Raw genomic sequence first — 26,995 nt, 5'->3', positions numbered from 1 at the left:
GGGATTTTTGATATCACTGGAGTCCTTCGTCACCATCGCTATCGTCTGACCCTGACGCTTCGTGCCTGACTGCTCTCATTTGTAAACAAGCTTCATTTAGAATATCTGATCTCACTGTAATTATCAAGGCTCGTGGTGAGTTGATATTTTATATTTGTGACTCAATTGCATTGTACTAGAAATCTGTATTGTGATTCATTGTAGCTTGCTCATTGTTTTTGCTCAATATATTATTGAATATTTTAGACTTGTCTGTATTATATTTTGCTGGTTCAAAGGGGATTCTTAAACCTTTGTCACGGCAATTTATTAACCGTAACAAAATTGGGGGATCGTCCGGGAGCGAATTCATTTGACATTTGAGACCTTTTGTGAAAAGTATATTTCAAATTTCTGCAATTTTGCAACACGTTAATTGTGAAACCAGCAAAATGGTGTTTGACATTGAGAAGTTTCTTAAGTCCCCTGACCCTGAGACAGTCAGTGAATTGCGCAAGTCAGATCTATTGCAAATTTCTTCACATTTTAAGCTTGAGGCCAAACCTGCAATGAGGAAATTTCAGATTTTGAAAATTGTGTTGAATCACTATATTAATGAGGGAGGTTTTGGACATGAAGTTTTGGAAATGGTTGAAGAAGAATGTTCAGACCAATTGATATTTTATATTTGTGACTCAAAACTTTAGTTTTGTGACTCAATTGCATTGTACTAGAAATCTGTATTGTGATTCATTGTAGCTTGCTCATTGTTTTTGCTCAATATATTATTGAATATTTTAGACTTGTCTGTGTTATATATTGCTGGTTCAAAGGGGATTCTTAAACCTTTTGTCACGGCAATTTATTAACCGTAACACATGGCTTCAGAGCCGTTGTAAAACTCCTGTGTAATTTGTTTGGCTGCAGAGTCGTTCTAATACTCCTCTGGGTAATTAGTTGGGCTGCAGAGCCCTTACAATACTCACATACGTATTTTCATTGGTTGCATTTTGTGTACTCTTAATTATTGAATAATATGTTTTGTCACAATGTATAAAGTGTGTGTGCTAGTGTAAACCCTCCAGTAGAATAGGTAGTGCTGCATACGTTGAGGGAACGCGGTTCCAGAGCTTTTTTCTCATAATAATTTTTATCTCTGGTTTTATGTGTCGGGCTTCAGCTATCTTCGACCGTTTTCAAATGTACGTCTAAAATATACATATATATATATTGTATACCGGTGGTTTTTAGCAATGAGTGTTATTTACTTTCGTGCTACAACAGATTTTGGTATTGTATCATGTTGGGAACGGTGACAATAAAAAGGCCGTGTTCCGCACAGCTGGTCCAACTGTACATGTCTTTTGGTTGTTGATTTTGAGACTGTTGGACATTTTTGGAGAACTGTTTTTCTCGTAGGGACAGTGTCGGAGTTCAGTCTTTGGGTTTGCCATATACTGCCAACACAACACTGCGTCAAACTTGTGTTGCAACATTGTAAGTTTTTAATAATAAACTATCATACAGAATAAATAATGTACATGCATAATTTAAAAATGGTCAACTTGACAATTCCCTCCAGCTGATTTACTCATCCAAAAAGGAAATGAGACAAGACATTCACACACAAACGCGTCAGTAAAAGGACGATTGTACAAACCAAAATACGATCAATATCAATAAATCACATCGCAAGGGCATTATTTCGGCCATTAGACGACGCAGAATGCGGATGTAGATAGATAAATCGCTCGTTTTAAAAATGAAATTAAGAAGTACTGAATAGCTTTCATATGCTGAACTTTCCATATGGTACTGAGCGAAATGCTATGTATCTCACCTCCAGCAGACTATCCAGTCACGGGACATTTCCGTTGATCCACGCTGAACTCGAAGGACGCATGTTCGACTTGGTTTATTGAACACCCCCACCTGGATATCACATACATATTATAACGTACATCCATAACTGCTGTTACATCCTCGTATGTACTATCCTTGGTATACATTGTTGTTGAACCGTGAAGATCCGGTTAGAATTAGTGGTGGTCCGATTAATTGAAATAATCAAAGATTGGTCGCAATGACTAAACGACCAAGCAATCGATAATGTTTTCTCATAATCGAACACAAACAATTTTGGAACATTTGTTTGCATTAGCAATATTTTTAACAAGGTTGGTTTTGTCTGTTACATTTCATAAGCACTACAACTTGTACAAGCTCGTTCCAAGTCAGGATTGAATTTACCTTAAAGACTCAAGGAAATTTATGTTCCTAGCATGCTTGTCATCCTTTAAAGATGTGAAATTTGCAAATGCATTTTGTGCAATTTGCTAAACAAGCTCATAAGAACTACATGTTTTTCTTTATTTTTGTGCATTAACAAACATAACAAGGAAAATACTAGTTGGAATTGGTCTTCAGTAGTGAGTGAGTGAGTTTAGTTTTACGCCGCACCCAGCATTATTCCAGCTATATGGCGGCGATCTGTAAATAATCGAGTCTGGACCAGACAATCCAGTGATCAACAGCATGAGCATCGATCTGCGCAATTGGGAACTACAGTGCCACAAATCGTGTTATATCAGCAAACTTTCTTTTTGTGAAAAATAACTTTCCTTCACTCCCCTCACTCTCCTTTAAAAGTTCACTGACGAACATTTATGCATATGGGTTTCGTGTGATATGCCTTCTGTCAGATGTATTTTGGGATGTGTTAGGCCTTTGATCCACACAGTTAAAAGTTTCTGAAATCACGGATGTATCACGATTGTATTTCCGGGCAAAGTCGGACGGAACACTCCTGATAGTTTAGGGTATTAGAAAAATGGTGTGACTTTGAGTTACCACGTTCTTGGACACTGGAAACGCATCGATTTGATAATACAGCTGCGTGGTTTAGGCTGATAATAACAGTAGAGTAGCACACCTGTGAGGCCGTCCATATTTAGTTGGGTATTAGAGAATGTGTTTTGATTGAAGGAATTTTGTTGTATGTGTCCATTCATCAAGCGTAAAATACGATGAATAATCACAATGTGATCTTGTGGTTTGTATATTACGGGGTGATATATATATATATATAACACATTCTCTAATACCCAACTAAATATGGACGGCCTCACAGGTGTGCTTCTGTACTCGAATCTCAATCGGCCGATGGGTAGCCTAGTGGTTAAGGCGTTCGCTCGACACGCCGAGGACCTGGGTTCGATTCACCACATGGGTACCATGTGTGAAGCCTTTTTTGGTGTCCCCCGCCGTGATATTGCTGGAATATTGCTAAAAGCGGCGTAAAAACTCAGCTCACTCACTCACTCACATACCACGTGTTCTCAGACGCGTTTAAAGCGGACCGTACCAACACGTTCCTGTAAGAGGCAGCGTGTAGGATTTTACAGACGCTTCCGTTAATATATTCTCATCGCGGCACCTGGACCGAAATGCTCTGATGTTGGGGGGAGTTTAAACCTTCATTTCAGAGGTAAATGACATGAACGCAAAGGTGTTTATGTGATGCAAATTTCAGGGTATTGGCTACTGACATGTAATAAAATACTAACAACATCATGTTTATTTAGAACAGAGCTCTTTGTGTATAAGCAGTTACGCTCGTGTGCATCTTCAAAACAGATTTAATTTTTTGCTTTATATCTAAATATATCTTTTAAATGCTTATTTAAACATGTTTTGAATTGTTTGCTTCCTTCTCTATCATTTGTTGACATGTTTTTAGAATAATAGATCACCTGCAAGTTCTCAAGGAAATCCTGTTCATGGTATGATCATCAGTCGTGGATATGGATTAAAGTAAAACACGTGACGTGCACTGGGCGCTGTGACATACCAGGGACTTTTGAATGACTGTTTATTATTAGTCTCTGTTAACATATCCCAGTGCAGGAGATATCTTTGAATCAGTTTGGATAAATACACAACCTTGAACCTTTCTGTAACTATCTATGTGCATCTGTTGGGTGCGTGCGTATGTGCATTCATTTTGATATGTGGTACGTGTATGTGTGTGCGTGCGTGCATCTTGATATATAGAATTCATATTTATGTGCATCTCAATATAGTGTGCGTATATATGTGTGCATCTTGATATAGAAAACGTATTTATGTGTGCATTTTGACATGGCATGCTTATGTGTGCATCTTGATATAGAAAACGTATTCATGTGTGCATTTTGACATGGCATGCATATGTGTGCATCTTTATATAGTGTGCGTATTTATAGTGTGTGTATCTTCATATAGTATACGTATGTGCCTGTATCTTGATGCATAATGCACATATTTATATAGTGGCATATGTGTATCCTGATAGATGATAGATATTTGTGTGAATCTTGATATATGATAGACACATGCTTTTTTATCTTTATATATATATTCGTGTGTGCATCTTGATATAGTATACAAATTATGGCTGCATCTTGAAATAGCATACATATTCGTTTGCATATATGAAGGCATGTCCGTGTTGATATCCTTGGCTATATCATGTATCTAAGTTGGCTAATCTTAAAGGGCTTTCTGTGAAATGCAAGCATGCAGTTCAGTAAAATGTGCAATTCTTCAGACGTTTGTGAACGAAACACGCACCTGTGAATGTTTTCGTCCAATGAATGTACATATATATGTATGTCTGTCTTCCACACTGTCATAAATGTGTCACGTCATGACATCCCGTTCCGAGCTGCCAGTGTGGTGATGTGCTCTGTGTTTCGAGAGAGAGAGAGTTAAACTTTATTGTTCTTCCAGTCAATGAATAACTAGGATTTCTGTCTAGATGATCTGTGTTCATAACGTCTTAGACAAATTCAAATAATACAGGCCAATACTTAGCCTGTGAAAACATATAATTTTGATGGAAGGAAATAGCTCAGTTTCAACTGGATGATCAGCCCCAGTGAGGTAGAAGACTCAGAATCTGGGAAATTGCTTCATTTGTTTGTTTGCTGTTCAACGCCGCACCCAGGAATATTCAAGCTATGTGGCGGCAGTCTGTAAATAATCGTGTCTGCTCCAGACAATCCAGTGATCAACAGCATGAGCATCGATCTACGCATTTGGGATAAGATGACATGTGTCAACTAAGTCAGCGAGCATGACTACCCGATCCCGTTAGTCACCTCGTACGACAAGCATGGGTTTGTGAAGACCAATTCTAACCCGGATCTTCACGGGTCTTACTTCATTTAGGGTCATGGCATTATAGAAAAAGCTGGACAGAAGGGCCATTGATGGTGTTCAGGGACTATTAATTAAGTCAAGGATGTGGTTCAAAAACCGTAAATTAAGTCAATGAGGTGGTTCAAAAACCGTAAATTAAGTCAAGGATGTGATTCAGGAAATGTACATTAAGTCAATGAGGTGGTTCAGAACCATAAATTAAGTCAAGGATGTGGTGCAAGAACCGTAAATTAAGTCAATGAGGTGGTTCAAGAACTGTAAATTAAGTCAAGGATGTGGTTCAGGAACTGTAAATTATTTCAATGAGGTGGTTCAAGAACTGTAAATTAAGTCAGTAAGGTGGTTCAAGAACCGTAAATTAAGTCAAGGATGTGGTTCAGGAACTGTAAATTATGTCAGTGAGGTGGTTCAAGAACCGTAAATTAAGTCAAGGATGTGGTTCAAGAACTGTAAATTATGTCAATGAGGTGGTTCAAGAACTGTAAATTATGTCAATGAGGTGGTTCAAGAACCGTAAATTAAGTCAAGGATGTGGTTCAGGAACTGTAAATTATTTCATTGAGGTGGTTCAAGAACTGTAAATTAAGTCAGTAAGGTGGTTCAAGAACCGTAAATTAAGTCAAGGATGTGGTTCAGGAACTGTAAATTATTTCAGTGAGGTGGTTCAAGAACTGTAAATTAAGTCAGTAAGGTGGTTCAAGAACCGTAAATTAAGTCAAGGATGTGGTTCAAGAACTGTAAATTATTTCATTGAGGTGGTTCAAGAACTGTAAATTAAGTCAGTAAGGTGGTTCAAGAACCGTAAATTAAGTCAAGGATGTGGTTCAAGAACTGTAAATGAAGTCAAGGATGTGGTTCAGGAACTGTAAATTATGTCAATGAGGTGGTTCAAGAACTGTAAATTAAGTCAATGAGGTGGTTCAAGAACCGTAAATTAAGTCAAGGATGTGGTTCAAGAACTGTAAATTATGTCAATGAGGTGGTTCAAGAACTGTAAATTATGTCAATGAGGTGGTTCAAGAACTGTAAATTAAGTCAGTAAGGTGGTTCAAGAACCGTAAATTATGTCAATGAGGTGGTTCAAGAACTGTAAATTATGTCAATGAGGTGGTTCAAGAACTGTAAAATTAAGTCAGTAAGGTGGTTCAAGAACCGTAAATTAAATCAGGATGTGGTTCAAGAACTGTAAATTATGTCAATGAGGTGGTTCAAGAACTGTAAATTAGGGTCAAGGATGTGGTTCAGGAACTGTAAATTATGTCAATGAGGTGGTTCAAGAACTGTAAATTAAGTCAAGGATGTGGTTCAAGAACTGTAAAATGAAGTCAATGAGGTGGTTCAGGAACTGTAAATGAAGTCAAGGATGTGGTTCAGGAACTGTAAATTATGTCATGTCAATGAGGTGGTTCAAGAACTGTAAAATGAAGTCAATGAGGTGGTTCAGGAACTGTAAATGAAGTCAATGATGTGGTTCAGGAACTGTAAATTATGTCAATGAGGTGGTTCAGGAACTGTAAATTAAGTCAGTGAGGTGGTTCAAGAACTGTAAATTATGTCAATGAGGTGGTTCAAGAACTGTAAAATGAAGTCAAGGATGTGGTTCAGGAACTGTAAATTATGTCAATGAGGTGGTTCAGGAACTGTAAATGAAGTCAGTGAGGTGGTTCAAGAACTGTAAATGAAGTCAATGAGGTGGTTCAGGAACTGTAAAATGAAGTCAATGATGTGGTTCAGGAACTGTAAATTATGTCAATGAGGTGGTTCAGGAACTGTAAATTAAGTCAGTGAGGTGGTTCAAGAACTGTAAATTATGTCAATGAGGTGGTTCAAGAACTGTAAATGAAGTCAAGGATGTGGTTCAGGAACTGTAAATTATGTCAATGAGGTGGTTCAGGAACTGTATATTAAGTCAGTGAGGTGGTTCAAGAACTGTAAATTATGTCAATGAGGTGGTTCAAGAACTGTAAATGAAGTCAAGGATGTGGTTCAGGAACTGTAAATTAGGTCAATGAGGTGGTTCAAGAACTGTAAATTAAGTCAATGAGGTGGTTCAAGAACCGTAAATTAAGTCAAGGATGTGGTTCAAGAACTGTAAATTATGTCAATGAGGTGGTTCAAGAACTGTAAATTATGTCAATGAGGTGGTTCAGGAACTGTAAATTAAGTCAGTAAGGTGGTTCAAGAACCGTAAATTATGTCAATGAGGTGGTTCAAGAACTGTAAATTATGTCAATGAGGTGGTTCAAGAACTGTAAATTAAGTCAGTAAGGTGGTTCAAGAACCGTAAATTAAGCCAGGATGTGGTTCAAGAACTGTAAATTATGTCAATGAGGTGGTTCAAGAACTGTAAATTAGGTCAAGGATGTGGTTCAGGAACTGTAAATTCTGTAAATGAAGTCAATGAGGTGGTTCAGGAACTGTAAATGAAGTCAATGATGTGGTTCAGGAACTGTAAATTATGTCAATGAGGTGGTTCAGGAACTGTAAATTAAGTCAATGAGGTGGTTCAAGAACTGTAAATTATGTCAATGAGGTGGTTCAAGAACTGTAAATTAAGTCAAGGATGTGGTTCAAGAACTGTAAATTATGTCAATGAGGTGGTTCAAGAACTGTAAATTAAGACAGTGAGGTGGTTCAGGGACTGTAAATAAAGTATTCCTTTGTATTGATGATTCGTTAATACGGACTTATTACTATCACGTTTAGCGTGGTATTGCCGCCTGACATTCCCCGAAACATATATATTCTTGTTTCAGCCTGAATCTTCATGTCACGAGAGGTCTTCTCAAGGTTACGTGCCATGCAATAAAAGACCTCTCTGTCTGGATGAATCAGCGCATGGGGATGCTCGTGCTTGGTCGACATTTAAGTCTGCATCTCATTGGACAGTTCCTCTACAATGGGCGTTGTTTGGGATATAATTCATGCAGAGGCTCAAGACGAGTGGGCATGACGTGCTTATAAAATAATATGATTCGTCTTGGTAATCTTGCTTGTCATTGCCCAAACACCATTATATTGCACAAATTTAATCAGCATGTAAACAAGCAGTAACCTGACCATCGATGATCTTGCATAAGCTAGATTTAGTAAATACGTGGATTAGCATATGCATGTACAGCTGCATTTTGTTCTGGGTCAGTTCGGATGAAATCGACCCTGGACGCAAGGGCAAACCCCTTTAAAACATATACAGGTCATATTTGTGTAGACTAAGATGGTAATACATTCCGCCATTTCATACACCAAGCCTTAGTTACCAGCCTCTCACACTTCCAAAGGCCACCCGGGGACCGCGATCCCCGGTACCAATGTTTACTTGTTTACTTTACCGTAAAATGACCCAAACTTGACAGGTGCACTGACGAACTCGTCGCTGTCAGAATATCTCGGCTCCTTGTCTCGACCTGCGGGAGACAGGGCCTGGTGCATTTTGGTCATTTTTTGCATTTTGTAATTAAATGGTGTCGGAGGTTTAGAAAGATGGTGGAAGTTCTAGAGGCGGGGGACTATGTCTCCATCGCTGTCTACTTTGCCTTGGTGTTGGGCGTTGGATTATGGGTAAGTGTTGAAAGATTTTATATTACTGAAATATTAATTATTGGTTATTAATGTTTATATTTCTTGGTATTTAGTTCATCATTTTCGGGACTTTTAAATCGGGATTTCCACTGTGATTCATTGATTTGGATAGATAGTCGTAATATGCATTAATATTTCCTAAGATTTGTTAATGGCGGTTATTGTCCAAACGCTTGACGTTAAATACACATCTTAAATATGAGGGTTGAATAACCTGGGTTAAATTCTTCTGAAATGAAATATACTTATAACTTTTTTATTTTAAAAGACTGAAACAACCTAATTTGTTATTTTATAACTTATGCATGAATTGACAGTCCCAGTCGTGCCCTGTTGAACGAATGGCCGTTATAGTGATCTTGGTGATAGATATTAGCATTTTAAGAAGACGCTAGATTATTTGAACAAAGAAAATCCAAATTCCATGAAAGTCAGTTAATGTGGTATGAAACCAGGGCTTGTTCCTGTACTTGAGATGAACGAGCGCATTAAACTCCAGCACGGCCGTCCCCATGTACCGTACATATCGGCCGAGATTGGCCAGCATATATCGCCGTTGTACGTGACTGTACAAAGACAACTTGGTGGCGTTTGATGTCCCTCTAGTCGGTCATGTTTGTGTAAGTGATCTGAGACAATAAAGATAAATGTTAAGTATCATATATGACACGATGTCATATCAGGTGTTTATCTTAACGTGCAATGGTGTAGATTAGTGGTTAACGTGTGCGCCCGTTACGCCTCAGGACTGAGTTCGATTTACGTTATGTGTACAATGTGATATGCATGGAACATCGCTAGTGAAGTTGGTGGCCTAGTGGACTAGCGTCCGTTTGACGGAGACCAAGCCTATGTCGTGGTTCTCCTCCGTGTAGGTTTTGGTTTGTCAAACTGGAGAACGTCTAACACCTGTATCAGCATTGACTTCCTCCCACATGTTGCTGACACGCTTGGATACACTCACTCACTCACTCACTCACTCACTCACTCGCTGAGTGGAGTAATATCATAGGGCAAATGCCAAACTGTATAAACGCCGAAGCTTTATATATTGCACCACGTGATGAAACTATTCTGACCCGTTTGATTAATGAGCGCATCACAATGTCTGGTTGGATCTTCCATTCACATAACCAACTAACTCAGTTTAATTCAGTAAACCAACGCTGAATTTAATTGGTGTGTGTGTGTGTGTGTGTGTGTGTGTGTGTGTGTGTGTGTGTGTGTGTGTGTGTGTGTGTGTGTGTGTGTGTGTGTGTGTGTGTGTGTGTGTGTGTGTGTGTGGATGCACACACTAGCGTGTGAGTGCGTATTCTTATGTGTGACCCTCGAGTTGTTAAAAATGAATCTAAGGTTTCAGTGTGGTTTTGATGCTGATAGGATTCGAACCAAGCCAAAGCAGCAATCCTTAAGCCTTGAGGGGAATGAGTGCCTGTCCCGTATAGTAAAGCCAGATTGTGAGTTAAGCATATGAAAACAACATATCATGGAGAATGAAAAACAAACTAAAATGTTTCCTTTGTCTTTCAGTCCACTTTCCGACCAAACAGAGACAGTACCGCCGGGTATTTCCTGGCTGGAAAGGAGATGCACTGGTTTCCGGTAAGTCACGTGACGCATGCCATCCAATCACGTGTATACTACATATGAAAGTCATGTGGCCACTCCATCTATACCGATGTCACTGACGTTTGAATAGAGTACATATGAACCAGGATGACCGTCGTACTCGCCAGTCTACATATCAAGGGCCGTTCATAATTTATCGCTGGAGTGCGTGTGCGTGCGTGCGTGTGTGTACGTGGGTGCGAGCGTGCGTGGGTGCGAGCGTGCGTGCGTGTGTGTGTGTGATGATGATTTTTATGGGGTAGCATGTACAATGTGAATGACCCCCCTAAGCATTATTTTTTATTAATTTTGAGTACAAAATTGCTGACCCCCCACCCCCGCCTACCTCCCCGGAACAAAATGGGTGACCCCCTTACCACCCCCAAGCCATAAATTATGAACAGTCCCTAATCGTATATACAAGTGCAACCTTGCCAAAATTAATTTTGATTCTCTACCTCTCTGTAAAATTATCTTTTTCAATCCTCTCCAGGTTCAACCTGAACGAGCTTGTGTAGTTCTTTAGGCAGTCAGATGTCTACTCTCTATATAAATATCGGCCTTTATTTTGTTCCATATGGCACTGACCCATAATGTTTGTTTTCGAGATACAGAAATGAGATATGCGCCGCAAAATCCTTTGTTCATTTGTACTGAAAATTTAGAAGCGTCGAAATGGGCGCTGGTATATATGAAATATTGATATGAATAAAACAACTAGTTAATATCAGATTTTATAATCCGCTGGACGATTCGACAGAGGTTAGAGCTATCAACCACGCTATAAAGTGCACTTCTATTATTTCGCACAACACATTCACAGACCCAGTATCATCAGCTGACCGAGATGATGTTTACGCTCACACTCAGCAGGTAATCGTCCCGCGAAGGTGTTGGTACAGCCACAGAAGATCAGGCTATCAATGTCATGGCGCCAAGGACATATGATCTGAGAATACTTGACACTGTTTGTATTCCTACAGAAGGAATGTTAGCCGATGGCATCACCCCATGTGGCATAGCCAAGAAGTACAAATCGTGACATGATTGGCGTTTGTTCATTGCTCGGGGATATTGACCTGCATATGATCCTTGGCTTGGCAACACCTCTCCTTCTGGGTTTCATCGTGCGCACCACCTTTCACTGCCTCCTACATCAATCGTTCAAATGAGTGAGTGGAGTGAGATATACGCTGCTCTGAACAGTATTTCCGTCACATCACAAAGTGCCTCTTGCACTTGACAGAACAACCTGAAGAAACTCAGCTCTGGGGAGACCACCAAGAACGATAACAGTGCCGTTAAACCTGCAAACATAATTCAGTCTTTACCAAAAAATATTGAGATGTAAACAGTAAAAGTAAAAATAAAGTATCGCAACACATAGGGTTTTTAACCCCAACATAGCCTTTTATATTCATTTCATACTTATGGTTGTTTATATGATCATGTTTCCCGTCGGGCGCACCATACATTGATTTTAAATGTGTACTTGCTACGAGCAACGTGCAATACGTGTATCCGTCATGCAGCAGATATCAAGTTTCAGTAAACTGTTCTTACAGCTCGATAACTTGTAAAATATATTGATTTCGTTGTTAATATGGAAATAAAGGGCCTCCTTATGTGGCAACTGCTCAAAGATGGCAAGTTATTGGTATGCAGAATTCTGGCATGTCATTGAAGCTGTTGCAAGAGATGCCGACAACATCAGCAAACTGACAAAATGACATTGAGGTCTTCAGCGTGGTCGTCCAGAGTTCACGTCGACCACGGGTGACAACTCCAAAGGCAGATCAGGCCTTTTCAGAACCACAAGACTTCATCCGTTCACATAAAGTGTCGTGACAAAACAGAGTGGCTTCCACTTAATCGTTTGTCCAAAAGAAGGGTCCATAATCTCCTAAAATCGGTCGGTATAGAGCCAGATGACTTGTAGGCGTCCGTTGTTATCCCCAGTGCACAAAGTGACACGATTAGATTGGTGTTAAGCTCCATGTCACTGGAACTTGAGGTCATGAAAAGTCAACTAGTCGGACGAAAGTCTTATGTTCATGACTAATGGCCCTGCTCATGTTTGGCACCGTAGAAACAATGTGCCCAATGGGATATGTTTGAGCAAGTATTGTTTTGGCAGGGGTTAATTCAAGTGGGGGAACTCTCACATTACTGCAAACTTGACCTTGTCACACGAAATCTGAATGGACAATTGTACATCAATGACATATAGACAGGTTTTTTGTTTTACCACATTTCAATGACCATCCTTTGAACTGAAGATCAGTCTTCACGGACGACAGTGCAAGGCCACATCGTGCCATTGGTGATTTCTTACGTCGAGAGACGGCAGCAACTACACCTTTTCTGCCTAGCGTCCAGATTTAAGTCAAATAGAGCATGTTTGCGACATTATGTGCCACACAATACGTCAGTGAGATGTATAAGAAAGTATGGACCGCAATACCTCAACGTCAAATTCAAGTGGGGCGCTGGGGTAGCCTAGTGGTTAAAGCGTTGGCTCGTCACGCCGAAGACCCGGGTTCGAATCCCCACATGGGTACAGTGTGTGAAGCCCATTTCTGGTGTCCCCCGCCGTGATGTTGCTGGAATATTGCTAAAAGCGGCGTAAAACCAAAACTCAGTCAGTCAGTCAGTCAAATTCAACGTCTGGTAGAGTCAGTGAGGAGAAGGGCCAGGGATGTCACTGCATTTGGCGGAGGTTACACCTGATCTTGACATTGTACTTGGTTATTGATACTTATGTTATTTCTTAAGGATTGTATGTCCGAATTTTGAAAATGTCCGCGCTTGTTGACGTCATACGAGCATAGTTATCAACACAACACAAACAATAAACTACAGGTTGTTTTGTTCTTTTAGCGTTTAGATTTGCCATTCAATTATTCCTTGAGGGTCAGTGTAATCAGACAGTACGTTAAATTGAAGTTTGGATAAATTACTTTGCAATTGTAAATGGTAACATAGTCACACTATGATAAATAGGCGGTGTTCCGATATGTTTCCCCATGTATATAAACCACATTTAAGGCAACTATTGAAATGATATTGAAGATGTCACAGGCATAAATGTCCGTAAAATCAGTCTCGGGCGTGCAGGTCAATATCTGGAGTGTCCACCGTAGTGACCTTGTTATGGATGATTGGTAACTTTGTGCCTTATACCAAAAGGCACAATGCTATCCTGCTGCTTTAATTGCGACACTGAAAAGCCTTTCCGGCAACGACCGCCTCCCTGGTGTAGTGGTTAGAGCGTCCGCCCGGAGAGCGGAAGGTCGCGGGTTCGATCCCCGACCGCGTCATACCCTGCCTGGCGCTCGGCATTAATGGGTACAACACGGACTGGTCGGCTCGGAATCAGTATAATGTGTCTGAGTGGGGTATTCATGCATCACTGCGGCATGGTACTTCAGTGGGCTAGCACTATAAAACCAGCTTCAGTCTGGGCTAGTACAAGCAGCCGCACATACACATACACACACATGCACGTCGTCATATGAGCGAAATATTCTCAAGCACGACGTTAAACCCAATTTCACCTCACCTCACCTCACCTCACCTCACCTCACCTTTCCGGCAACACAACCACTATGAAGGTCAAGGTCTTCTTCAATGCACTACAGATGTTAAACTCAACGAATGTGAGTGATGAATGTGAGCTTCTCATCAGTTTGAATGCGAACTGACAAAACCCCAACGCAATGTGTATCTGTGGACGTCAAAGCAGGGTTTTATTATACATCTTATTATGAACATCCCCAAACCAACACTAACCGCTTTTCAGCTTTGTAGCATGGGGATATTCAATTAAAGCGACCAGCTGACCTAGTGGTATATTCCAAGGTCGTCTGTTCCTAGATCAGACAGTCTTTTCTATGTACTGCTGCTGTCCTTTATATACGTGAATGTACACAGTTTGTTGTGCAAACGTGATTCAACCTGCAACATCTTTTACTCACATTGTGTGATCTCTTGGGCTCAACGTGACATTCCGGCAGGCTTTGTTGTTCTGAATTAGTCTCCAATGAACTTTGAGGCCACATTCTACATACATACTTTTCTTACATGCCTATGAAAGATGGCTTAGGGTTTGAATGCGCCTTTTGGGGCGGTGGGGTAGCCTAGTGGTTAAAGCGTTGGCTCGTCACGCCGAAGACCCGGGTTCGAATCCCCACATGGGTACAATGTGTGAAGCCCATTTCTGGTGTTCCCCGCCGTGATGTTGCTGGAATATTGCTAAAAGCGGCGTAAAACCAAACTCAGTCAGTCAGTCAGTGAATGCGCCTTTAGATAGATATGCGAGTGGGTTGATATTAATATGTCTACTCCTCTACTGTTGGACGATGAGACGTTGTCACTGAAATGGGATCGGAGAGGCGTAGAGAGTTATGCCCCTTAGCCATAACGATCTGCTGATCCTTAAAACCCAACAATCAAAGAACATTGTCTGACGTGTTTCCTCTGAATATGTATGGGTGGGCGAGTGAATGGGGTTTGTACGCCGAGGTTAGCTACAGTCGAAAGGTATTGCTTTTTACGACACCAAGAACTAACTTCAGAAATTTGTACCCATTTGCCCATTATGAACTTAGCTCTTCTCCGCCATATGTATGGGCATGTTGTGCAGAGTTGCTGGTCTTAACGTTGTCGGTATCAGTTGGTCGTGGGATGCAGTCTCAAAGTGACCGCAGTGGTCAGACGCCAGGTAATTGGTCCGACAGCACCATCCCTCTTTTCCTGATTTAATAAAACTGTTAACATTCACGACCTGCGTCATAGGTTTGGTTTATTAATTAATGCAAAGTGCGATTTTGTCCACACAAACTCAAAACAGGTGGATTCGTAACCTGTAACATATATGTTCACATTCTTCTGAGTTAATGATTGTACTTGAAATGTATGTACACGACTATATTTCAGCAACTTTCAGATTCCCAATGTAAGCTGACATACACACATATTAACAAGGCAGGAAGTGTGTGTTGTACAACTTCAACATCCGCTCAAGTTTCACCTTCACAGTTCTCTTCTGTCTAGACATGGGGTTGTGATAGGGGACGCAGTTTGTTTCATAGTTGCGTCCCTTGGTAGTGCCCGAATCCTGTGGCGTGGGTTTGAATCCTATGTTCGCCAGGCGTTGCTGTTTTATTTTTTTTAACAGCAACAGCAATTAACTATGTGTCGTATGCCGTCAGTCAACTCTGCCTTTCCTCCACATTTAGCTGACACGCTCTGATTAAGCAAACCATTTTGTTCAAAGCGCCGTTAGTGAAACATAGATCACAAGCAGTGCACGTATAGTTTGGGTATGATAATCAAAATAAATACTTTTACAGTACAAATGTGATTATTTGTAGGCTAGATATACTCATGTTAATGGTTGTATGATAAACAAAAATAAATACTCTCCAATAAAAAAAATTGAAGGGTGACAACCATTATTGGCATGAGTATATATGTGAAAACATGTCATGCCATTTGTTTGTTCTGTATGTTTTGGACAGGCATCAACAGGCACACCTCCGAAATCCTATAACACTAACTATGGAAAATCAGAGAGAAAAAAGTCTTAAATATTTCCTTAATATTTATTTGTAATGGGAAGCATTTCAGTCTGTAAGACTTGTTTAAAGCTTATGGACATGTATTCTATATTTTTCTTCAGGTGGGCGCGTCCATATACGCCAGCAACGTTGGCGCCCCCATGTTCATCGGTCTGGCGGGAACGGCAGCGGCCGGCGGGTTTGCATGTGCGATATACGAGTGGCATGTAGGTATTGCAGCTCCACACAGGGTCCATGTGTATAACTGATTGTTTGTAGCTCCACACAGGGTCCATATGTATAACTGATTGTCTGTAGCTCAACACAGGGTCCATATGTATAACGGATTGTCTGTAGCTCCACACAGGGTCCATATGTATAACTGATTGTCTGTAGCTCTACACAGGGTCCATATATATAACTGATTGTCTGTAGCTCCGCACAGGGTCCATATGTATAACTGATTGTCTGTAGCTCCACAATGGGTCCATATGTATAACTGATTGTCTGTAGCTCAACACAGGGTCCATATGTATAACTGATTGTTTGTAGCTCCACACAGGGTCCATATGTATAACTGATTGTCTGTACCTCCGCACAGGGTCCATATGTATAACTTATTGTCTGTAGCTCCACACAGGGTCCATATGTGTAACTGATTGTCGGTAGCTCCACACAAGGTCCATATGTGTAACTGATTGTCGGTAGCTCCACACAGGGTCCATATGTGTAACTGAGTGTCTGTAGCTCCACACAGGGTCCATATGTATAACTTATTGTCTGTAGCTCCACACAGGGTCCATATGTGTAACTGATTGTCGGTAGCTCCACACAAGGTCCATATGTGTAACTGATTGTCTGTAGCTCCACACAGGGTCCATATGTATAACGGATTGTCTGCAGTTCCACACGGGTCCATATGTATAACTGATTGTCTGTACCTCCGCACAGGGTCCATATGTATAACTTATTGTCTGTAGCTCCACACAGGGTCCATATGTGTAACTTATAGTCGGTAGCTCCACACAAGGTCCATATGTGTAACTGATTGTCTGTAGCTCAACACAGGGTCCATATGTGTAACTGAGTGTCTGTAGCTCCACACAGGGTCCATATGTGTAACTGATTGTCGGTAGCTCCACACAAGGTCCATATGTGTAACTGATTGTCTGTAGTTCCACACAGGGTCCATATGTATAACGGATTGTCGGTAGCTTCACTTAGGCTTCATGTGTATAGTTGATTGCTTGTAGCTCCGCACAGGGTGAGTGTTAAACAGACTACATGTAGCTCAATAGAAAATCAATGTTACTAATATCTTGTCATAAACTGTTATCATGACATAGGTTAGAGTTTTACTGTAATTTTAGGACAAAGTAACCAATGTAACATTACCGTTTAGTGGCATCCTTTCACATTTGCACCGGTCACTTGACAAATGTTATAAAACATTCCGCTTCAAGCTGTTTAATTGCGATTAACCTTTTCTACTACTTTGTGTTATTTCTGCTTGTTCCGTATGTCAGGCCATCTACCTGCTGATCGCTCTTGGGTGGATCTTCGTTCCTGTCTACGTCGCCAGCGGGGTAAGCAACCACAACTTTATTACCTGCACGAACTTTTAATGCAGATAACGGACTCTTTGTAGGCCGACAGGGGTGGCTGGGTAGCCTAGTGGTTACCGTGCCTCGTCACGCCTAAGACCGGGGTTCGATTCATAGACGGGTACAATGTGTGAAGCCCATTTCTGGTGTCCCCTTCCGTTATCTTGGTGGAATATTGCTCAATGCGGCGTAAAACCAAACTCACTCGGTTATCAATCAGCTGGTGTACGAGGGTGAGTATAGCGTTATGTCGCTACAGCAATATTTCAGCAACACCATTGCTAGATGCCTAGAAATGTGTTTGACACTTTGCATCCATATGGGGGTTCGGACCTGGGCTTCAGTGTGATCTGCCTGACCAGTGAAGGCTGAACCTTCATAGACCCCAAAGACGGATAGACGTTACAGGTGGAACCAGTGGATGGTTCCGTGTGACCCGATTAAATAGAACATTATGCCAATGAATTGTGCAAAAACGTGGTAAATACTTTACCAAATGTTAAAGATGAATTGACTTCGAAATGTCCGCAATCTCAATAACATCAGGCCCCGATTTCTCGAAACAAACTTAAGTTTTTACTCAAATTTCAAACTGAGTTTGCCAATTTGAAATTAGCTGAATTTTTAACTCAACTGCATTTTTATAAATAAAAAAGCCCAAACACCTTAAGTAATCTATCCACCAAACTCAAATTGTTTAGTATGTTTGAGTTTAATATCAATTTCAGTTCATTCTGCTAATGCATTTTCTCTATTTGAGTAAAAACTCGAACTTAAGTCAAAACTCAGACTTACGTTTGTTTCGAGAAATCTGTTAATGCTCGCTATATTACTAAACGAAGAACTTTGATTAGCGGCTGCGACCTCTGAGATTTGATTTTTCAATACGTGTTCGATAACTGTGTTGATAATCATGTTCTCTGTTGTACAGGCGTTCACAATGCCGGAGTACCTGAAGAAGAGGTTTGGGGGGAGGAGACTGAGAGTGTACCTGTCCGGCCTGGCCCTCGTCTTGTACATCCTCACCAGAATCACGGTAAACCACGTGGGGAGGCTTGTCCAAGTGCGAGGGTGTGCGTTTGGGATATGGTAGGGGGAAGAGTGTGTCTCGGTCAGGGGTTGTGGCCTACATGACGTGGGCAGTAGTTCCCGCCTTCAGTCACCGGTTTGCCTGGTCGAGACTCACTTATGTACATGTTGCCGATATATATATCGGAAATGTTGATGATACAGCGTTACCCAGCATTCACTCACTCACCCATCCACGACATGTAACAGGTACATTATCTGCAGTCCACCTGAACACTTACATCCTATGTACACCGTCTATTCCGGAAACCTCATCTATTGGTCAGTTAGGTCTTGGAACCATTCCAGATACACAATAATCTGTAGCTATGTTTCGATATTGCGGACAGCGGTAATCCGGCCGCCTCCGTGGTGTAGTGGTTAGAGCGTCCGCCCGGAGAGCGGAAGGTCGCGGGTTTGATCCCCGACCGCGTCATACCAAAAGACGTTAAAATATGGTACTTGTTGGTCCCTGCCTGGCGCTCGGCATTAATGGGTACAACAAGGACTGGTCGGCTCGAGTCAGTATACTGTGTCTGAGTGGGGTATTCATGCTTCACTGCGGCATGGTATCTCAGTGGATAGCACTATAAAACCAGCTTCAGTCTGGGCTAGTACAAGCAGCCGCACATACACATCCACACGCATGCACGTCGTCATATGAGCGAAATATTCTCAAGCACGACGTTAAACCCAATTTCACCTCACCTCACAGCGGTGATCCGGATGTTTCCAGTGAGAACGATACCCTCCTGATTAACAGGGTTTCACTGTATGAGGCTATCCAGAGTCCCAACTAAGGGGTTCATGCAATAAAAGTGTAGTATATATAAGTGTTATCACCTGATGATGCCAGTATGCGTATCTTGTCACAGGCTGAGGTGTACTCGGGCGCCATCTTCATCCAACAGCTGTTGGGGCTGAACCTCTACGTGTGTGTCGTCGTCATCCTCGGCGTCACTGCCATCTACACTGTGGCTGGTAGGTTGTCACTGTAGGCGAGCAGCGTCGCCTGTCTTTCTGTAAAGTCATGCTATTGTATTCACATGAACAATGATTTTCAATCAGTTGTTGAAACCCTTGTTACAATGATGAATGGACTGTTTGTGTTGTTTTGTATATTTATACGTTGTTTCTTCCAGGCGGACTTGCTGCTGTGATCTACACAGACACTCTGCAGACCATTATCCTGCTCATCGCATCCTTCATCCTTATGATCATCAGTACGTGACTGACAGCCTTGACCTTCTTAGAGTTTTAGTTTTGTGTGCTGGCTATTAGATCCCTGACTGTGAGAGTGTGGGTTCGAATCCCGGATGGGAATCAACCCAGCAAAAGTACTAGAATCTGAATCTAGAATCTGTACTTTACTGCGTGTAATCCCAAATATAACATCTCTTACAGTTTTAGTTTCGTTGACCATTACTTCAAATTTTAATATTGCTTTGTTTTTAAAAGGGGTATTTAAATAACGAAATAGAGGGTAACTAACATTTACACACATTTCATCACGCAAACAGATATGGTCAAATAACCAACTCTTCAAGGTAATTATTTAAATTTGAAATTTAACGAATGATTCCAGTAGACATAACATAACATTGAGACTTTTCAAAGATTAGTCAACGTGAGGAGTCAGGGTTAAAAAATGCCCGACAACCTATGCCGACTGAAAGAATCGGAGGGTCAGGCTCTGTTGATTACGTGTGATCGTAACCAGCGTCGACCGTAAAAAAAGGTGGAATATGGTTGAGTTTGGAGTTACAAACTTAAACCGCCGTCCTAGTAAACTATTATCATCGTGGATTGACATCTAGGTAGGAACATAAACAAAACAAATAATTAAACAAACATGTATAGACTTTAACACAATATTCTCCAGGTTTCATCGAGGTCGGTGGCTGGGAGCAGATGATGCGGAAATACGTCAACGCTGCCACCAACTACACCCTGGCGAACCCAGACAAGTACAAGTGTGGGATGCCTAGGGACGACTTCCTTCACATCTGGAGGGACCCTGTACAAGGTGACCTTCCCTGGACGGGCACCGTGTTCGGGCTTACCACCCTCGGGCTGTGGGTGTGGTGCACGGATCAGGTGGGTGTGGCGGGGTAACTAAAGGTAGAGAACACAGCAACATAATATACTGAATCACACCAGGTGTGATGTGGCGATGTGGTACGACTTGACCTCTGGCCAAATAAAGTCTGGAGAAAAAACACGAAGTGGCTTAATTATGCGTCCGATATCCTTGAGCCGTGTGTCGAGTTGTCAGGTGTGGCGAGGAATGAGCATAGGGCGATTTTCTGTAACAGAGTTGTGTAGAGTTTTACACTTACGTTTACTCTTTCCTCACACAGAGAGATGAAGAGAGTCGTATGGAGGTGAGAGGCGACAGGTGATAATTGAGGAAAACATTTCGAAAACTAAACATAGACATTTGCACAAAATCAACATTCGTTAACAATAAGACAATACATATAAATCCTGCATCCCTCTAGATTATGGTACAAAGATGTCTATCCGCCAAGAACCTGAGTCACGCCAAAGGTGGGTCCGTGTTCGCAGCCATCCTCAAGATCTTCAACTTCTTCCTGTGGATTGTCCCCGGTATGATCAGCCGAATCCTCTTTCCAGGTGAGTTGTCTGGCCCAAATACCCCTCCCACCTTGCGAGTTACGTCGTTCAAACACCCCACCCCCAACCCCACCCCTTGCGAGTCATGTCGTTCAAACATCCCCCACCCCTTGCGTGGTTTATCTACCAACTACCCATCTCCCCTTGTGAGTTGTTTCTCCCGAATACCTCTCTCCCCGAGTAAGTCTTGCCTCTCATCTACCCCTCCTTCTACCACATCTACCCTCCTTCTACCACATCTACCCACCCTCCTACCACATCTACCCTCCTTCTACCACATCTACCCCTCCTTCTACCACATCTACCCCTCCTTCTACAACATCTGCCCGTCTTTCTACCACATCTACCCCTCCTTCTACCACATCTACCCTCCGTCTACCACATCGAACCCCTATATCTAATGTACAGCCATTATATCTAATGCTGGTTCTTGTGTTACAGTGTATGTTCATTATTTCTTCGTAGATGATGTCGCCTGTGCCGACCCCGACCACTGCGAGCGCGTCTGTCAGAACCGTGCCGGCTGCACCAACATCGCCTACCCACTCCTAGTCCTCAGAAAAATGCCCGTCGGTCAGTGGTATTGGCATATTTCTGCAATTCCCGGGAATACACTCACATCCTTTACCCGCAATATGTTCAAGCTTGCCATTTAAGTGTTTTGGTAACATTGGTAGGTTATACAAATTGTTGACAATACACCCGTCTCACATACAGAATAGACCCCATTTCCAATCTTTGCCAGTGAACAGCTATTAAGATGAGGACGTCAAGTTGGGGATGTTGAAGATCTTTCTAGTTCTTGTTTGGGGGCATTATTTGGTATACCAACATTTAGCTATGATCCGACCAGACTGATTGGTGCTCATATCATAATGAAGCAAGCATAGATTCCAAGGTGTTAACCAATCGACATTTTGGAAGTCTAAACCTTCATCTGCTGGGTGTAATCCAGAAGCTGTGTGGAGGATCTTGGGCCCCCAATTAATCCTGCCACCACATCCCAAGGTCGTCCTAATCAACTGATTCACTTTACCACCCCTGTATTTACAGGTCTGAAGGGGGTGATGCTCGCCGCCCTCCTCGCCGCTCTAATGAGCTCCCTCACCTCCATCTTCAACAGCGCCAGTAGTATGTTCACCATGGACATCTGGAAGAGGTTCCGGACGAAGGCGTCCCAGGCCGAGCTGATGATCGTGGGGCGAGTGTGTGTCCTGGTGTTGATCGGCGTCAGTATCTTGTGGCTCCCCATCCTCCAGGCGGCACAGAGTGGTCAGCTCTGGAGCTACCTCCAGGCGGTGTCATCCTACACCGCCCCACCCTGGACCTGCATCTTCCTCCTCGCACTCTTCTGGAACAGGACGACGGAGCCGGTGGTGAGTTAGTGAGTGCGTGAGTGTGTGCGTGCGTGCGTGGATCGATCATCATGGAGTCTATCACTGGTTTTTCTGTTTCCAACCCCGGTATGTACAGGCCGTCGCCACGCAGCTGTAACCGTGCCGTAACACTAGCAGTGTGAAATAGACTTTAATGTAATCGTCATATTATGAAATATATTTAGGACATCTGTTCAATTTAAATCTAATTTAGAGTGAAGTAACAAACTATGTTTTCATGTCGGTTGTATTTGTTTCTATGAAGTCTTTATTGCAGAACTCATGCCTTTAGCACAAATATAATGTGTGCATAGTTATTCAGAAAGAGTTTTAATCGTCTATAACTCTCCTCGTATCGTCTCTGAATTTCACTGCATAAAATATAATAGCTGTTCAGAACAGTATTACACAATATTTACAGACGGAAGTTAATTCATTTAACCTAACACATTTGGAGATTGAGACATATTGGAAAGACGTACTTTGATAAACTGGACACATAATAACCAACTGTTTGTTTGATCAGGGTGCGTTCTGGGGTCTAATGATAAGTCTGGTGGCGGGGTAATCCGGATGGGGATGGACTTCTCCTACCCGGCCCCCTTCTGCGGCAGCGATGACGTGGACAACCGACCGGAAGTGCTATCTAAAATCGGTTTCCTTCACTTCGCCATCATCCTGTCTGGTGTATCCGTCATCTCAACTGTCATCATATCTCTCCTGACGAAACCACGACCCCCAGAGAAGGTATATATATTAACTTCAGCATCACCCTTAGCCACACCCTAAACTTCACCCTGACGCCGATACACACACACTTACGTACACATCCTCAACTGTGCTCGATTGTGTAGTGTGTTATATCTCCACATTATTATGACAATTACCCAGGGACCATTGGTTTTAGCCCGCTCCGAATAGCACGAGGCAAAACGTAGCCACCTGATTAAATTACTGTCATCAGCGACAGAAGGTGTACTAAGGTTGAGACGTCACTTCCGTAACGATAACGTAATGTGAAATGGACAAGAAAAGAATTGTGACAGAACGGAAATATCCAACATAGAATGATCCAGAGTCGGATTTACAAGGAGATGAAGATTAATCTCCTGAATGACAGAATCATATCTCTACTTCAGATTAAAATTCATTTCCCCATAGTAATGCGGAAAGGAGGTGTTCTGGTGCAAGGCGGCCTAGGACATTAATACATGTATACTATCTCAGTCGAATCCGTGTCATATGGATTTGTGTTAGTTTCTCTTGATATACACTAAATATAATGTTATTGTTTACCGTTTTAGCTGCGTCGTGTCACGTGGTGGACCCGCCATGACCCACTTGACCCCGAGGAGTCCGATTCTGATGGTGAATATAACGATGATGACGATGATGTCGACGAGCCGGCAGCTCCAATACGTGAGTTTTCTCCCTTGGCACATAATATATTCTAGCATTTTAGATCAATATTGTTTAAAATCAAACGCAAATATACCCACATAAATTAATACTATGTAAATTAATGTCAAAGGAAAAGCGTTCACTGTTTTGTTGCATTTTCTGCCCAGTAACATCAAACGAGTCGACTTATCAGAAAAGTGAAATATCAAAGTTAATATTCGTTATAAAAGTATCAGATACATTGGTGTAATCTCTTATTGCCCATTCTTTCCTTTTGTGTACCTTTACATATGAAACTCTATCTTGTCAAATCATATTTTCTTCTGGGATACGATATGTCTCAACATGGCAACTGTTGAAGGTTGGTTCAGGTTAATCCTGCGTGAACTTTGAGCACCCAATCTGAACAATCTGAATGGACGGTGCATTGACATTTGAACCAATCAGATGTCAAATTCCCTGTCAGCATACTCGACACACACACACACACACACACACACTCTCTCTCTCTCTCTCTCTCTCTCTCTCTCTCTCTCTCACTCACTCACACGTACATTCACACAATTATATAATTACAATAGCCATGAACATCACCTCACCAACTCATTATCTCAATGCTTGCAGCAAAGAACAAGTCAGTGGGTCGGAAGCTCTACAACTGGCTGTGCGGTATAGACGACAAACCCAAGCCCAAGATCACCAAAGAGGAAAGGGCTCTGATCAAGAAGAAGATGACGTCAATTGCCGAAAATCCCCGAGCAAAGAAGATTGCAAACATCGCCGCTATTCTGTCGGCGGTTGTCACAGCCTTCCTGCTTGGCTTCTTCTACTAGAGCTGCTATACAACACCTGTTTTCAGTCAGGCATTTCTTTATCTCGTGTAGGTTTGGGCAAAGTATCCTCATTCAATGGTTAGATGGAGCAATGGACAGTGGGGATGTTGGAATATTTGAAATGGTCTTTTGATCTGATTCAGGGTGATTATTATTGCTTATGAAACGGACAATACAATTATGACAGTTTGGATTTCTTGACAAACCCTTAGCAAAGACTACCTGCTTTAGGTTCATTGGTCACCTGGGTTGCTGGAACTTTTTGAAATGCTTTTTCGATTTAAAGATAATCCTTTTTTGGTAAAAACACAAATTGTAAAGATGTGAATCACTTCGGTCTCTGTTGAATAGGATTTAAGATTTCTGTCAAATTAGAACCTTTGGTTAATATTTATGAGCAACATAGGGAATAGGACTGCCATAAACTCAACACTGTCAGTCCACATTCGTAATTTGGTTTTAGCTGTGTTACCACTGAGTACACTTTCACTTGTACACTTAACGTAAAGTGTCTTTATGTTCTGTACATGTGTATGTACTGCGATCTTTCTATGCGCTTTTTCGAAACATATTTTTGATAGAGAACTCTCAGTCTGTTCAGGACCGCAGGGTAGCTGAGCGGGTAAAGGGCCCTTCTGTCGGATATGTGGCGCAATGCGTGAATCCCGGTTCTAGTGTCCAGGCTTGAATGATGCTGGGCTGTTGATAAACGCGGCGTAACACCATATTTACTCATGTTCACGCGATGTTCAGACAATTTCGTTTTCTCAGTGAAAATACTTCATCAGCCATTCGGGGTGTGCGTGTGTTTTCAGATGTTTAACTGCCAGTTCACTTAAGTGCCGATACCAAGTGGTCTGTCCAAAACCACAAGTAAATATCCAAATCCCATCACACGTTTCCAACCACAGACATGAAGATAACAAAACTGCATATACACTTTAATCTTAACGGTTTTGTGACCAATTAATGACTCAAAAGCATTATGTACATTTGTACAGTTAATGCAAAACTGATTATATTCCCACCTCTAGTTTTATTTTATGGTTTAAACAAAATAGTACGATCAATCAAAGCTATAGGAGTTGTTTTGTGTTGATATTGTGATATTGTTCATTTTTGTAATACTATATTGTAAATGTTTGTAATACTCTTAGGCAATAGAATATGTATTTATCAAGATCATCTACGTGAGGTGTATACTATATATTCATAAATGTAAAATAAACGTTATAACTGTGTTTTGTCTGTTTTGTAAGATTGTGTTTTGAAGCAACAAGAAATATGAATGTGTGACAGGAAGGTTTTCTCCAGCTTTCCTCCTGCTTGTCACTAACGAGGATTGACCTGACCACAAGTAAACCCGCCTAGTCTAAACCCGCATATTAATGACTGTTGCGTAACTCCACTCCCTCACTCACTTGTCAGTACCATACCCGTGGTCGTGGGTTTCATTATTTACAGTGGTAAATGTCTAACCTTCCTCCCATAGTTGTTTGTTTGTTGCTTGACGCCGCACTCAGCAATATTCCAGCTATATGGTGGCGGTCTGTAAATAATCGAGTCTGGACCCGACAATCCAGTGATCAACAACATGAGCATGAGCATCGATCTACACAATATGGAAACGATGACATGTGTCGACCAAGTCAGCGAGCCTGACCACTCGATCCCGTTAGTCGCCTCTTACGACAAGCTGAGTTGCTTAAGACCAAGTCTATCCAAGATCTTCACGGGCTCAATATTCAGCTGACACGCCCTGAAATAAATTAAATACGGTACTTATTTACAAACGGACTGTATGTTTTTACCCGGACTGTGTAATTACTTTCAAAAAGACATCATTCGCAATATCATAAGATACATAATCGGTTATTTTTCACCGTTACGCATTTCTGAAGTGTGTACAATATTTATCAGTTTCATATAAGGTTAAAGTCTGACATATTCCATATGCTAATTTCGTAGATATATTAAACATTCAAACGTTTCTCTTCAAAGTTTGCTCTGAGTGGTGAGAGGCGACGCTGACATTGAGTTGAAGGTCGTGTTCAAGACTATTGCACTAATAACGCGCGCGCGTGCGTCAGCGAGAGCGTGTACGTGTTTATAGAATACATGTATATCTGACCTGACCTTGGAGG

The 26,995-nt window shown here is 41.6% G+C and overlaps 1 protein-coding gene across 1 annotated transcript; it reads left to right on the top strand.

The window, feature by feature from the left end:
- The first annotated feature begins 8,488 nt into the window (after positions 1–8,488).
- LOC124262926 (sodium/glucose cotransporter 4-like) lies at positions 8,489–26,092 on the top strand. The gene is given in 15 exon segments (XM_046697528.1): positions 8,489–8,742; positions 10,294–10,365; positions 16,055–16,159; positions 17,459–17,518; positions 18,468–18,572; positions 19,480–19,585; positions 19,747–19,827; positions 20,487–20,701; positions 21,106–21,241; positions 21,707–21,814; positions 22,295–22,614; positions 23,144–23,180; positions 23,183–23,364; positions 23,922–24,036; positions 24,643–26,092. Coding segments are annotated over 15 exon segments (1,929 nt in total). The 5' UTR covers positions 8,489–8,664; the 3' UTR covers positions 24,852–26,092.
- Positions 26,093–26,995: the final 903 nt, after the last annotated feature.

This window comes from Haliotis rubra, unplaced genomic scaffold (assembly GCF_003918875.1).
Source record: "Haliotis rubra isolate DU_JTF1 unplaced genomic scaffold, ASM391887v1 Scf86, whole genome shotgun sequence".
Taxonomy (NCBI): domain Eukaryota; kingdom Metazoa; phylum Mollusca; class Gastropoda; order Lepetellida; family Haliotidae; genus Haliotis; species Haliotis rubra.
This window is presented reverse-complemented; position numbering and strand designations above follow the sequence as displayed.